At 38.0% G+C, this 14633-nt stretch overlaps 1 protein-coding gene across 7 annotated transcripts in view; it reads left to right on the plus strand.

Annotated features, from left to right (window-relative positions):
• The window catches only part of LOC117288051 (talin-1-like), a 97339-nt gene that overhangs the window by 47521 nt on the left and 35185 nt on the right, over positions 1 to 14633 (plus strand). For 4 of the 7 annotated variants that reach the window (XM_033768734.1, XM_033768735.1, XM_033768738.1 and 1 more), the window contains 12 exons: positions 385 to 645; positions 760 to 873; positions 1687 to 1800; positions 2296 to 2430; positions 2896 to 3024; positions 3380 to 3559; positions 4006 to 4137; positions 4409 to 4528; positions 7293 to 7388; positions 10064 to 10264; positions 13314 to 13453; positions 14012 to 14195. In XM_033768734.1, coding sequence (XP_033624625.1) covers positions 385 to 645; positions 760 to 873; positions 1687 to 1800; positions 2296 to 2430; positions 2896 to 3024; positions 3380 to 3559; positions 4006 to 4137; positions 4409 to 4528; positions 7293 to 7388; positions 10064 to 10264; positions 13314 to 13453; positions 14012 to 14195 — 1806 coding nt within the window. Of the gene's footprint in view, positions 1 to 384; positions 646 to 759; positions 874 to 1686; positions 1801 to 2295; positions 2431 to 2895; positions 3025 to 3379; positions 3560 to 4005; positions 4138 to 4408; positions 4529 to 5519; positions 5562 to 7292; positions 7389 to 10063; positions 10265 to 13313; positions 13454 to 14011; positions 14196 to 14633 lie in introns of all 7 variants that reach the window. The other 3 variants (XM_033768737.1, XM_033768739.1, XM_033768736.1) reach the window with 2 other exon arrangements.

Here is a 14633-nt window from a genome sequence, read left to right on the forward strand (position 1 = left end):
ACAACTGGAAGAGCAAAACAGCTTTAATTCGAACGCATGAAAATTAAATTGACTGCTCATTTGCCGAATTTGACCGAGAAAACCTATATGTTGTGATTTTTGTTCACAGAACTTAGGAGGCTATTTGAAACCTGTTGGTCCCATTCTACTTGCTGGTTCATACTTATACTTTACAACTAATGTCTTTCTTTCTTTACTTGGCTACTTTTTTTATGTTTTCTTTTTTAACCATTATATTCTTTATAGTCTTTCTTACCAGAAACAAATCCTCATAAAACAACAACAATTACAAGATTAAGAATATTTACATTGAATACAAAAAAATTCTTCTTCCAAAAGCTTTGTGTTATCTTAGATAATACTTTCAACCGTCTTGTACTTTAGGCCACGTCTAAGCTTGTCGATGCCATCAAAGGTGACGCTGATGCAGTGACTGAGAGCGATGCCCAGAAACGCTTAATCAACGCCGCTAAGCAGCTAGTTGACGCTACCGGCAAGATGGTAGAAGCAGCTAAGGCTTGTGCTAGCAGTCCTCACGATGAGACTCAACAGCAAAGGTTGAAGCAAGCTGCTGAAGATCTACGAACGGCTACCAATGCTGCTGCTAATAATGCTCTGAAGAAGAAGATCCTACAACGACTTGAGGTAGGCTTAAAAGAAATCATTTGTTGGGAAAACTCTGGTTATTTTTATTGATAAAAGACCCCTTGCATTGGGATTAAGACACTAATATAATGTTTGTCCTTGTCTATTCTTTAGGCTGCTGCTAAGCAAGCTGCAGCAACATCAACTCAGACCATCGCTGCCGCTCAAGGAGCTAAAGACTCTACTAAGAACCCTAGCACCCAGCAGCACATGATTGATGAATGCAAGGTAATATATCGCAACCCTGGTCCGAGTTAATGGCTTTGGCAGTGGCTGTGGTCAGAAGCTGAAAACTCATGTTATTCAACATTGTTATTGTAGCCAACAATAAGCTGAGTTTTTCTTGAATGCTAAGTGGAAAATATGTGGGGTGTTGTGGCCTAGCGGATAAGAGCACCGCATTCAAGCTCTAGTGATTCTGTTCAGCAGAGTATGGGTTCGAATCCCGGTCGTCACACTTGTGTCCCTGAGCAAGAAACTTCACTATAATTGCTTCTCTCCATCCAGGGGTAAATGGGTACCTGTGAGGGCAGAGTTGGTTCTTGTGATTGATTAGCCTTGATTGCAGTACATATTTGGCGGCACAGGCTGTATACTCCCAATGGAGCTGAGATGGTTTAAGGAATGATTTAAGGCCCAGTGACCAGGGGTAATAATGTTGAAGCGCCGTGAGTGTTACTGCGTGACGGACCTGAGTGCTATATCAGAAGCCATTATTATTATTTTATACAAGTACGTCAGTTTAACTGAAGCAGTCAGGTTGAAAATGAGTTAAAAGATCAGAACAGAATGTAGAGAGAAGAACCTAAAGATGACTACACAGTCAGGAAGGATAACTACCTTGGTATATTTGTCTAAAGAATACAGTAGAATATGTCTTTATCAATCATTTTAATTTGTTCTTGTAACTCTGGATTTTTGTTTGATATAAGTGGTCTTGTTAAACAGTATAGCACTTACTGGTTGGTTGCAATTTGAAAGGTTTTGTATGAATAGCAGAGGCTTTACTCAAATATGATTACATGCTGTTTGTTTTTCTAGAATGTAGCTGAGCATATTCCTAAGCTGATCAGAGGTATTCGTGATTGTATGCAGCAACCTGATAACCTCAGTGCACAGTTAGCTCTCATCAATTCCAGCCAACACTTCATCCAGGTAAAATAACAGTTCTGCTATTGTTGCAGCATTTTGAGTGAAGAACATGTTAAATTGTTATCTTAGGGAACTTGCTTAAAGGCACTGGATACTATTGGTAATTGCTAGCGTAAAAGCTTACTTCTTGGCGATCAATGGAGAGATGTTGATAGTATAAAACATTGTGAGAAACGGCTCCCTCTGAAGTAACATCATTTCCGAGAGATATTTGATTTTGGTGTCGAGACCTCGGAATTTGATTTTGAGGTCTCGAATTCAAGCATCTAAAAGCACACAACTTCGTGTGACAAGGTTTTTTTCTTCTTCCATTATTATCTCACCACTTTGACGACCAATTGAGTCCAAATTTTTCACAGGCTTGTTATTTTGTTCGTATGTTGAGATACAACAAGTGAGAAGAAGACTGGTCTTTGACAAATACCGAAGGTGTCCAGTGTCTTTAAATGGATTGATCAATTTGTTTTCCTTAAAACTTTTTATTGTTGATCCACTCAGCCGGGTACTGAACTGATTTCAGCTTCTAGAGCCGCTATACCAACAGTGGAAGACAAATCTGCAGCTCTACAACTTGCTAATTGCACTAAGAATATGGCTGGTGCATTGACTGACCTCAGATCGGCTGCTAATAAGGTGAGGGTAAAAAACATGGTGATAGTAAAAAACTACAACGAAAACATGATTGATTGATTGATTGATTGATTGAGTGAGTGAGTGAGTGAGTGATTGATTGATTGATTGATTGATTGATTGATTGATTGATTGATTGATTGATTGATTGAAACTGAGTGGGTTGATTTGAGTTTACCTTTGGGTCGAACAGAGAAATATTGACTGTGGTGCCAGTTACACAGCAGTTATACGGTGGTAACAGTTTAAATGGCTCTTCGTTGTCAACCCTCCTACTGTATGGCCATGCAATATCATACACTGTGATTTTGAATTATATATAAATTATGCAAGCCTGCATGGCGTTTGTGTTTGATATGGATGCAGTTTTCAGGTTTCAACTTCTTGAAAAGGTTCAAAAGTTGTTCAAACTAAAATTATAATGATTGGAGACATCTTCTAATGACTTCTTTGTTCTGATCCCCCAAGGCCCAAGAAGCTTGTGGTGCTCATGAGATCGATAATGCCTTGGATATTATAAAATCACTTGAAGATCAACTTGAGGAGATTCGGAGGACTGCTGATGCTGAAAAGCTACTGCCTCTACCTGGAGAAACGGTAAGACACCCCCATTTCCCTTCAATCCCTTCTATCTCTTCTATCTCTCCTTCGTAAACCACCAATTCCTTAACAATATTGAGAGTTTGAATGATCAAGGTTTGACTTCATGAGGAGCTGAGATGCATCACAACAAGGGTCTCCAAAGTCAAATTCATTTTTGTGATGCACGCATTTTGCACTAGATAGAGTCCCAAGTCTCAGGACAGGACTTTATTTCCTTAAGATGTCAAGGAGCAAGCTACCCTCACATCCCTTTCTTGAACTACTGCAGAGCTTTTGTTTCATCAGAATGTCTTAAATTTGCTGTTGTGTAAGATTCACCTCATATTCTGAATTCTATTTGTGTTTTTAGCCTGATTCCTGCGCCACTCAGCTTGGCTCTACATCTAAGAACGTTGGTGCCTCCATGGCCCAACTCCTTACAGCAGCAGCTCAGGCTAATGAGACGTACACTGGGATGGCTGCTAGAGATACGGCCAACTCACTGACGAGTCTAACTGGAGCTGTTAGAGGTGTAGCTGCTACAACTAATGTATGTAGATTTAGTCATTTAATGATTCATTAAGTACTCACAGTTTATACGCACAATGGACACCTTGCTCAACGTGGAATGCACCTCCGAACAATTCACGCCCACAATTTTTTGCTTTTTCGGGAGTCACTTCCTTTGTGAAAATTTTGACTCCCAATTTGACAGAATGGATTTTGGGGACAGAATGGATGCTTTGACTGCTGTGCAGGGGTCTATAGCCCACAAGTGTTCCTCGATGGGCAATTCAGGGTCTAATTTAGGTACAGTAGAAGTCAGTGAAGCATAGGGACCAATTTCATTAAGTTGTTAAGCACAACAATTTGCTAAGCACAGACAGATCTCAAACTGTAGGTACATAAAGTCTAGGGACCAATTTCATAAAAATGTGAAGCGCAAAAGTTGGCTAAGCACATAAAGATCTTCAAACTCTGTTTGACATTCCTCAGGAGAAGCCAGCTCGAGATGCCATGATTGACCGAGCCAAGGACGTCTTGGATAAATCAGCAAATCTTCTAGAGGAGGCCAGGAAAGCCTTAGCAGATCCCAACAATCCTGACAATCAACAACGATTGGCACAGGTATTGAATCTTTATCATCCACTGTTGATTATCACCTTGAAGCCTATCAATAAGGAGGCCTTTACTATTCCACCTACATAGAAACCATGCACTTTATAGGACCACTCTTGTAACCTCACTTTAAAGTATACAAAAGAAAATGTTGATTTATTTCAACAACATAGAATCCATACACTTTTTTAGGACCACCCCCTAACTTCACTTTAAAGTATGCAAAAAGAAAATGTGGAATTCTGAGAGCTGTTTTTCTACCTCTGTCTGGTACCTGTAGGTTGCCAAGGCAGTATCCCATGCTTTGAACAGTTGCGTGAGTTGTCTACCAGGCCAACGTGATGTGGACAAAGCAATCAAGTCAGTAGTTGAAGCTAGTAAGGGTCTGATGTCAGGAAAGGTATGTTGGCTTCAGCGCATCTTGAATTAAAGTAAAAATAAAAGCATGCTGTGCTGACTGTAGATCTAACACTTCAGAATACTACGCAACTCTCATCCATTCAATAGACTCCTTGCATTGGCACCATTGCTGAGCTCAAACATTGGAAACGTGCAGGCGTATTGATGCTGCGCACAACTCTCAGCCAATGATAGGTTTTCCTTTGACCTCATTGAGAGCGCCGTCTGCTCTTTTGATGTTATATGCAAGGGGTCTTATCTTATTTTAGATGAAATTCTTGTAGATTTTTTCAAATCAAACTGCTGTTTCGTTTCTTTAAAATACTAAATAATCATCAACAAGTGAAAGATGTAGAATGTTTTGAATTTAAAACAGCAGCAGTAAAGCCATTAATTTTCTTTTTTAAACATTTATTTTGATTGATATAAAGCTAACAAATTGTCATGGTTAGTGGCTCATATGCTATCAACTTCGTACTCTTTTGAAAACAATTCCATGCAGACTTTGAAATCATCAAGGAAACCCCGCATAAAAAAACAGGAACAAAATAACAACCCCAAAACAAACATGAAACCCTAACTAAAGTGAAGGTATGATCATGTAATTCAACATAAAAACCGTGCACACATTTGTCCTAGGACAACTTATGCTCACAAAAGAGAAATTGATACAACTATTTTGTTGTACAAAAGTTTTCCCGCCATTATAAAATTGTTGTTTTACCACAGACATCCCAATACATCGAAAGAGAATAATCCCAAAGTTGCTTGGCTAAACTCTGCATTCTTACTTATCATTCTTAAAATCAGACTTGCCTCCTATCCAGCAACAGTCTTATCTCTCTAGCAACAACAAATTCCTCTGCATGTAGAATGTTTTAACCATCATGAAAGCATGACCAATAGCATCGCTTGGATATGACCGGAAGTGCATATAATTAACCTTTGACATGACTTGTATTTTGACTTGACCTTGCCTGATACTGCATTAGCTTATCCGACTGGCCCGTGCCCAACATGAACAAAACATGATGGTAAGCTACTAACATTAACAAAGCTATTTAGTTATACTAACATTTTGGTTGTTCTCTGCACATCAGGAGGAACAGTTATTGTTTTAACACAATTGGGAAATTATTAACGTGTAAATACCCCCCAAAAAACACAATTGGTTTCAGAACAAGGAACATGTATCCACAGCAACTAATATATCTTAAAGTGTGTGTACAACATTGGTAATGGTAAACAAATAAATGTTCACATATTAGTGCATTACTTACATGGTTCACAGTTCGTCATAGTGGAAAATTTCCTGTCAAATCTTTTTTTCCTGAAATGCTTTAGTTTTTGAGAAATGAATGAAACTCTTTATTTTGCAAAACCATATCAATATTTGAAAACATTGAAAACGTTTCAATTTTCCAGTTATTTTCTTGTGACTCCAATAACCGACTGAGCTTAAATTTACATGAGTCTATTATGTTGATTGACGTAAAGTTGGGATACAGTTATTTGGTAGTTACCAATGTTGTCTATGTGCATTAAGATGGAAACATGACATGCCTAACTTACTCTCCAAATTCAAAGTAGCATGTACCTGACAAATGAATATGTGAAGTTTTGTTTTGTGAACGTGATTGCATGACATATGAACTATGTCTTTACAATCCAGATTATGTTTGTGAAAAGATATCTGGGGTCGATTTCACAAAGAGTTAGGACTAGTCCTAGGAGATATACAAATTGCATGGATAGCCCTAAGTTAGGACGAGTAACTGGTCCTAACACGAGATAAGACTAGTCCTAACTCTTTGTGAAATCCACCCCAGCATTGCTTCCTTTCATGTCTAGAGAATAACTAATCAACATTGCTTACATTGCTTTCACATCACGCTAATCACATCACGCTAATCACATCAGCATGAGGTCCTGTTTTGTGTTCACTAATCATCATAACATGGAATTATTATAACATATCAATTATGGTCTGAGGGCCATGTCACTGAAAAAAACCCACCAATTGATGTTCAGACTTTAAATGTTTGCATGCATTTTGTTTTATTTAAAAATGTAAGTGTTGTTTTTATTGACATATTAATCATTAAGACATTTTTGAATAATGTGTGTATGTCCCTTAATCAGGTATGATATTTGTGTAAAGTCAACATGTTCAGGTTTTAGGGGAGGGAGGGGTTGCTGTAACGCCTACAATTTTGCATTTTTCAAAACTTATTTTAACATTTTGGGAACCAAATTTGGTATCTTAGAATGCTTCAAACTGTTGGACTCTGATTCTGTTGGTGTATCTGATCCCATTTAAAGCATAATCAGTTTACAAGTGCAGTCCTCAGTCCAACACCATACAGCAATTCAACACCCAAACTGTTGGACTTTGATTATAGTGGTATGTCCGATTCCAACGTATTTCATCATGGAAGCAGCAACCTCATCCCAACCTCACAAATAACCTCCCCCTTCCCCGAGTATTAGTTGTTATCCCTCACTGTACGTGTATATCCCATTCTGGTTGTCCCATCCCTCGTTCCGTCTTACTCCTTGTTCCGTCTTATCCTTTGTCGGCACACTCCCTTGTTTTGCCCCATCCCTTGTTTGCCCCATCCCTTGTTTGCCCCATCCCTTGTTCTCTTCCATCCTTTGTTCCGTCTTATCCCTCCTTCCGTCTTATCCCTTGTTCTGTCTTACTCCTTGTTCTGTCTCATCTTTGTCACGTGGTGTTTCTCCTTCCTTCCCTTCCTCATCCTCAGCTCCTGGAGGTGTTTGAGACCTTTTCTTACACCTCAGAGTTCATCAGTGAAGCCATTGTGGTGTCACAGGACCAGGAAGTTGCCCTCCAGTCTCGTGTATGTACCTCAAGCCGTGTCCGAATTAACGGCTACAGCTACGGCTATGGCTAGATTTCCGCATTAAACTATACGTCATCCTGCACGGCACTTGTCACACGAGGCAACTTTTGCAGGCAACTTTGAGCCAACCAACTGCAATGCATTAATGCTACTGCAGTCGATTTCACAAAACGCTAGGATCAATCCTATCTCGAGTTAGGACGAGTAACCCGTCCTAACTTAGGATGAGTTCAATGCGTCCTTCGTATTTGGATACGGAACTGAACCCGTCCTAAGTCCTAAGATTAATCCTAAGTTAGGAAGAGTTTGGTGAAATCGACGGCTGGACCACTTTGGTAGCATGGGAGGCATTTTTCAAACAGTGTGTTCCAGTCTCAAAGACAAATATGTGATTAATGAAATGTGAATGGCTTTACTTCTTGGAGATTGCCTTGAACTGGTTGCCTGTAAATTGCCTTGTGTGACACAGCCCTTAGCAACTCCTTCAGCAACAGTCCTAGCCGTAGCCGTAGCCGCCAATTCGGATACGGCTTACCCCTGTTGTTCTTCCATTGAATATTGTCCTTCCCTATCACCAACCGTTGTGTAAGCCAGTCCCCATCTTGACAATGCTGTGGTATGTATACATTGATCATAGTTTGTATTTTTATCACATTGTCTCATTACTCCGTGTTTATGGATGTTGACTTGTTGTTTTTCCCATACACAAAATTAGAACTTTTGTCTTGCTGTCTGTCAAATGACTTGTTTATAAATTGTGCCAATATTTTGGGGAGGAAAATAAAATGCATGATGCTATGTCTGTGGTTTGTAAGTTCTCTAGCATACATTGTAAGTGAAATAAGTGTGAAGATTCAGTTCAGGATCAAAGAGTGGGGAAACCACTGAGCAGAAAGTCTTGTCTTAGATGTCGAGGTGAAACTAGTGAAGATTGCTTTGCTTCATTTTACGTAACATTTCCATCTTTGGTGTTTGTTATGGCACTACGTTTCATTAGAGAGTTTTCATTTTCAACGACGGATGGCTTTGCGCCGGTATTTATGTCATTTCCTGTCATCTGCGCATGCGTCGGCTTTGAGGACGTTCGTCCCTCAATTTCTGTCTGAAACCTTACAATACCGTCACAGAATCATCCCTCGTTCGAAAACAAAATCTCTTTAGCGTTACCAAAAAGGAATCTGGAGTTACAATTTGTGGTCCAAAAGTTTTCTCTCCAAATCATTCAATATTTTCACAAAATCATTATTTGGTAATAATATTATCCAAATCAAATTTTTGGGCCATGAATTTTCAACTTTCACTTAAATCAAATTGATACTTTTACAATTATGGTTTGTTTGTGGTAACTCACTGTGATAAATTTGAAATTGTTCATATGACCAGTATGATCTTGCCTGCCGGAAAATGACCGGGAATGTACGGTATAAAGCTTTTTGTTAACAAGGTGATGTGGTCTAATTTGAAACATTGTTGGTTGTTTTAATGTTGGTGATAATAATAATGAAGAATTATATATCGTCGTCTCACTACTGTAAAGTAATAATTTAAAGGTCGTTAAGTGAAAAATGCTCTTAGTTTTGAAAAAATTCATCAAAATCCACAAGTAAATGTTTTTGTTGGAAACTGAATGTTTCAATTACTTCAGAGATAACTCTCGACCCATAAATTCCATTTACCAGTAGCTCCAAAATATGCAAAAACCAATTTTGTGAAATCCATACAAACTGCTCTAACGACCGTATAGTCCTGAGCCGACGATATGTAACTTTCAGACGTTGTTGGTGTTTTTGACAGGGTTGGTATATAGGTAATATGTGTTTTAATATATTGTTGTTTTGTTTACTGTAAAACTAACAATTTGTGCTCACTGTTTAGAATAATGCATGTATGCACTCTTGGCGACTGCATGCAAAATGTCAATTATATCGCGAAATATTGCAATAATTATTTTGCACAATTCATTATTTGTGGGATGATTTGATACCAGGTGTTTCTTCTTTGATGGAATACTTGTTAAAATGGAGTGGTTTATAAAACTCTACAGAGGATTGAACAGCTTCAAGGTGTTGAATATCCGATTGATTTTATGATCATTGAATTATGAGCATTGAATTTTGTGACTGAATATGCGTCAGTATCTATTCAACATCAGATCTTTGTGATCAGATCTGTAGATTTTAGTGAGAAGGACGAAATAGTGCTGCTTAAGTAGAAAATATTGCATACAAAGTGTTCTGCTAAGCTAAAATAGCAGGATACCAGTCCAAAATGGTACATTCCACATAGTGTTTTGGCTGGTTAGTTTATTCCGGTAGGCAAATTTTTCTTAAGCTTAGCTACATTTTGTGTAGAGGACGCTTTTATATTAAATTGCCCCACATCTTCAAGACTGATCTTTTAGATAAGATTTGATTTTGATTTTTTATACTATCTCTTTATTTAAAGAATACAAACTTTTTTTAACTGATGATCTGACCATCATTATTTGTTTAATTTCTCACGACATCTTATTTAAATCCTTCCTCAAGCCTTTCGAGATTGATCTTTAAGATAATATTTGTTCCTTTTTTTGATACAATCTTTTTAATTTAGATTTCAACCTTTCTTTATTTGAGAATCTGACAATCGTTACTTGTTTGATTCCTTACGATCTTATCTAAACCCTTCCACAGCTTCCTGTTGGAGATGCAAGGAACTACCAGGATCATCAGAATTCCTTGAACAAGGCAGCCCAAGGATTGAACGTCGCTGCTAGTGAGTTAGTCACAGCTTCTCGTGGTACACCTCAAGAGCTTGCTGGGGCAGCGAATACATTCAGTCATGACTTCAATGACTTGATGCAGTCTGGGATGGGAATGGCTGGAGCAGCACCGGTAGGTTAACACTTCAAATTTAATTCCCAACTCACAAGGCCAGTCGGTTGCTTCAAGATGAGGGCTGCAGATCAACTGTCACCTACTTATGGGGCTGAAAGAGGGTTACCCCCTTCACAGGGTGTACGCATGGGTGTCATCCACTAGGAGCTTGGTCGGTAGAGCAGAATGCACTACCTTCCCAACTTAACTTTTATTAATAATAGTGGCTCATTATACTTCTAGAATTTCATCTAAGAAAATAGAAACGTTCAAATTTAATCATATCAAGGAATGGTATTACTCAAGAATCTTGTAAAAATTCTTTGATTTATCTGTGAGTTATTGGACAAGTCACTTGCATGATTTATGTTCTCCTTTCCTCACTGGCGTCAGTTTTCTTCTTTGAGGTGGATATCTTGAAGTCTTGACCCACCCCCAGCCTAATCAAGAAACAACATGAATGTACTCTTTTCTTATTGAAGAGTAGAATTTTGAAGAGTGGATGATTCCCACGCTCACTGATCATTTACAAAGCTATTATTTACATTTCCCTGCATTATTTTGATTTGCTTCTTTCTAAAGACTCCAAAGTTTACATCGAGGCCTGTATATACATCATCGGTGAGATATAAAGACATCAAGAAGTCCTTCTGGGGCGTAATGTCATAGAGATACTAAGCAACAACATCAAAAAATAACACTATTCATAACCAATAACATGGTTGCAGGTTTTTAATGTCATATTTTCTAATCACCAGAATTATTCTCAATGATGGACGAGTCATGTAAATAACTTAACTTAACTTAAATGCATTTATAAAGCGCTTTAACACTGTTTCAAAGCGCTGTACAGTCAAGAAAAACAATAAAAAGCAGGATTAAAAAACATGAGAAAAATAGCAATATTTTTTTTTTTAAATACACAACAGTAAAAAAAGTAGCAGGAAATTAGTAAAAAACATTGCAATACAAACAATCATATTACACAATAAAATACAAAATAAAAACACCCAGAGTAAATCAACCCCATTTCTGATAAAAAGGAGACAAAATTTATAAAAAAGGTAAGATCCCCTCTGCGACCGCAAAACGCAGACAAATTGAAGATTATTGTCCCATAAAACTCTCTTATTCCGAACATTTCTTTGATTGTGGTTATATTCTGATGTATGATAACGTACACTCAGTTTTTTCCGAATCCTGTCACCAATAAATATATTTATATGGTTTGGTTTAAAAGGTTGATCTTAACAAGTAACTTTCTCTCATAGACTTAACTTAGAAATGTCAAGGTGTGTTATCGTTAAGGTTAAATAACAAGTAAAATGTACACAATAAATAGCCTTCAAGAAAGACTCTGCTAGGATCGTTTTGTCAGGCCATTAACCATTTTTTACTAAAAAATAATAAACAGTAGGAGTGTTGGGTCATACTTGGCACTAAAATTTGGTATTCACCCTAAACCATGGAGGTTTACATTTGGTGGATATAAAAAAACTTAAATCTACAAAATAATTTCAGAAAGTTTTGTGAACTAAACTTGGCGTTCTGTTCAGTTGTGTTAGCATTATTCATAGGGAAGTTGAAATAACCATAGCAACCATTATTTGTAATAATATACAGTATGAGGGCCTTTACAATAATATGATAACAGTTGGATACCATTTTCAAATTGAAAGATTCTATCAAACTTAGTTAGCATACATGGTTCATATTGGTAGCTTCACATGCAGATGAAAGGAGTAACAAGCGAAGCAAGTCTAACACCAAATACAAAACGTTGTATTTGAAATTCCAATTGTAGATATAACATGTGAAGAGTAAGAATGGTTTGGACATGTAGCAATTGTTTGATTGAGCCTTACAGGTTTTTCTGTATCTGAAACGGCAACCATTGGAAGAACATACCATTGAGTTTGTCTTCGATTACCAGAATTCAGATCAGGTACTTGAGTAGGCCGATCCATTCTTAATTCCAAAGAAACTCTGAACAGCTTACTTTACAAGTAAGAGAGGTTTGCGGTAACACCATGTGAAAATCTCTTTTGAGTAGTGTTGGTTCTGACAAGAACAAGAGGTTTGAGTCTTTAACCACTGGTTCTTACAGAACCAACAACACTACTCAAAAAGAGATATTCACACGGTGTTACTGCAAACCTCTCTTAGTTATACTTCCAATATGCAAGGTTTCAAATCCTATTGACAGTCCCTGTTGATTTTTTGTAGGTATTATTTATTTCAACTCGGTGGTCCATTTAGTGGAAACCACTGGTCTGAGATGGATCCGAGCTTCTGGATAAAGAACAAAAGAGAACAGTATACAATGAACGATGACATGAAACAAGTCTATAAGAATATACACAAATTAAAATAACCTTTGGAAAATTAAATTCACCAATTTAAGCTAATGATCACCTTGTTATGAAGTTCTATATGTACCAATCGATACCAAATCCTGTACACCCTTTTAAAAAATAATCCCAGTATCCTTAAAACTATAACACTACATGTCCTGTTGATTACAGATGAGTATTCATGTTAATTAATAACTGTTTTGTAGACTGGCAACTTCAGTTATTGAACCCCCACCCTCTTCCTCTAACTTGTTTGTATCTGAACCCCCATACCTTTTGAACAGTAGACCCCTTGCTTAAACCACCAGCGCTGAGATCCAACAATGGAAATGGCAAGCACGTATTCATCACACATCACTCTCAGCCAATGACAGGTCTTCGTTTGACCTAATATAAGTGAAAGCGCAGTTTGAGCTTGTTAGGTCATATGCAAGGGTTCTATAGCAGTTCAGACTTGATAAACAAGATTTCAGCATATGTGGAAAAAGTCTACTTATTTGTCACTAGAATATGAACTACTATTCTTACTGACTGAGATTATTAAGATTTATAAAGTTGAAGTTATGGTTCATGATGAATTTGAAACTTCAAATCTCCAAAGCTGCTGGCGCTAAGATTCAACAATTTATTCATATTAGTTGACAAACTCCATTGTGGGCTGAAAATATCATTCACACTTTTGCTATAATCTTTGATTTGAATTGATTTCCTAGAGCAAGGAGGCGCAGTCCGAGATGGTTGGAAGTCTTAAGACCATCTCAGTCACTTCCAGTAAGCTTCTTCTAGTCGTCAAGGCAATGTCAGCTGATCCTAACGCCCCTAATGCTAAGAATCTCCTTGCTGCCGCAGCCAGGTAGGAAAATATACTTTGTGGCCCTATATTCATATGTTAACCGTGTACCCATTATTAGGATAAGATACCTTGTGTCATACCCAGAGGTAAACCCTGTACCCAGTAATGAGATACATGTAGTACACCTTAGGTCCCTGTACCAAGATTGTAAAGGCCCGGTCACACAGGCTCCGATAACGAGAACGAAAACGATAACGATAAAAATGCACGCCCTTGATTGGTTGAATAAGCGTGGGCGTATTCTGCGTGGAGCAATTCAACCAATCGAGAGCGTGCATTTTTATCGTTCTCGTTTTCGTTCTTGTTATTGGGGCCTGTGTGACCAAGCCTTAACCCTGTGCCAAGTAGAAGGATAAGATACCTTGTGTCCCTAAACCCAGATGTACCTTGTGTCCATCTTAACAAGATGGAAACTGAGAAAGCTCAATGATCCAATATAATACAGGAAGTCAGTGTACTGGATACACAAGAATACAGTTGCAGGAGTTGGAACATCCTCAATTCCTTTTTTTTTTAATTAACACTTAAAATGCTTTGATTCCGTATTTATTTCTGCAGAGGTGTGACAGAGAGCATTAATAACCTGATAGACACCTTCATGCAGGCAGCACCAGGGCAGAAGGAATGTGATAACGCCCTCCGTAACATCCAGACCATGAAGAATATCTTGGACAATATCAATGAGCCCATTAATGACTGGACTTACTTTGACTGTCTGCAAGGTGTCATGGAGAAATCTAAGGTGAGGGCATTAGCGGAATTTATTAACCAGAGGGCAATATTCAAATTTCTTGACCAGAGCTTTTTTATTGAGAGAGTTGCGACATAGAGGGACCAGCTTTCTTTGGTCTTGTGGTTGCCGGACGCCAATTGGTCCAAATGCAGCAATGGGCAGACTAGTCTGGCAACCTGTATTCACCAATGCATTTTTGGGGACACAAAATGGCTTGTAATCGCAAATTGTCAAAATTCTCTCAATATATGTCTATATTGCTGACTAGAAAGAACCCTTTCATAGTAGTCTCCTTGATACTGCAGTTTGATGCTGAAGACTTTAATCAAGAAGAAGAAAAAAAGAAAGTCGATCACGCCTCCGTTCTGTGCAGAGCCTTTCTAGAAGGCTAAAAAATATCTTCTGTAGCTTTCAAAAGATCACTTATTCAAAAGACACAACCTAAAG

Source organism: Asterias rubens, chromosome 3 (assembly GCF_902459465.1).
Source record: "Asterias rubens chromosome 3, eAstRub1.3, whole genome shotgun sequence".
Taxonomy (NCBI): Eukaryota; Metazoa; Echinodermata; class Asteroidea; order Forcipulatida; family Asteriidae; genus Asterias; species Asterias rubens.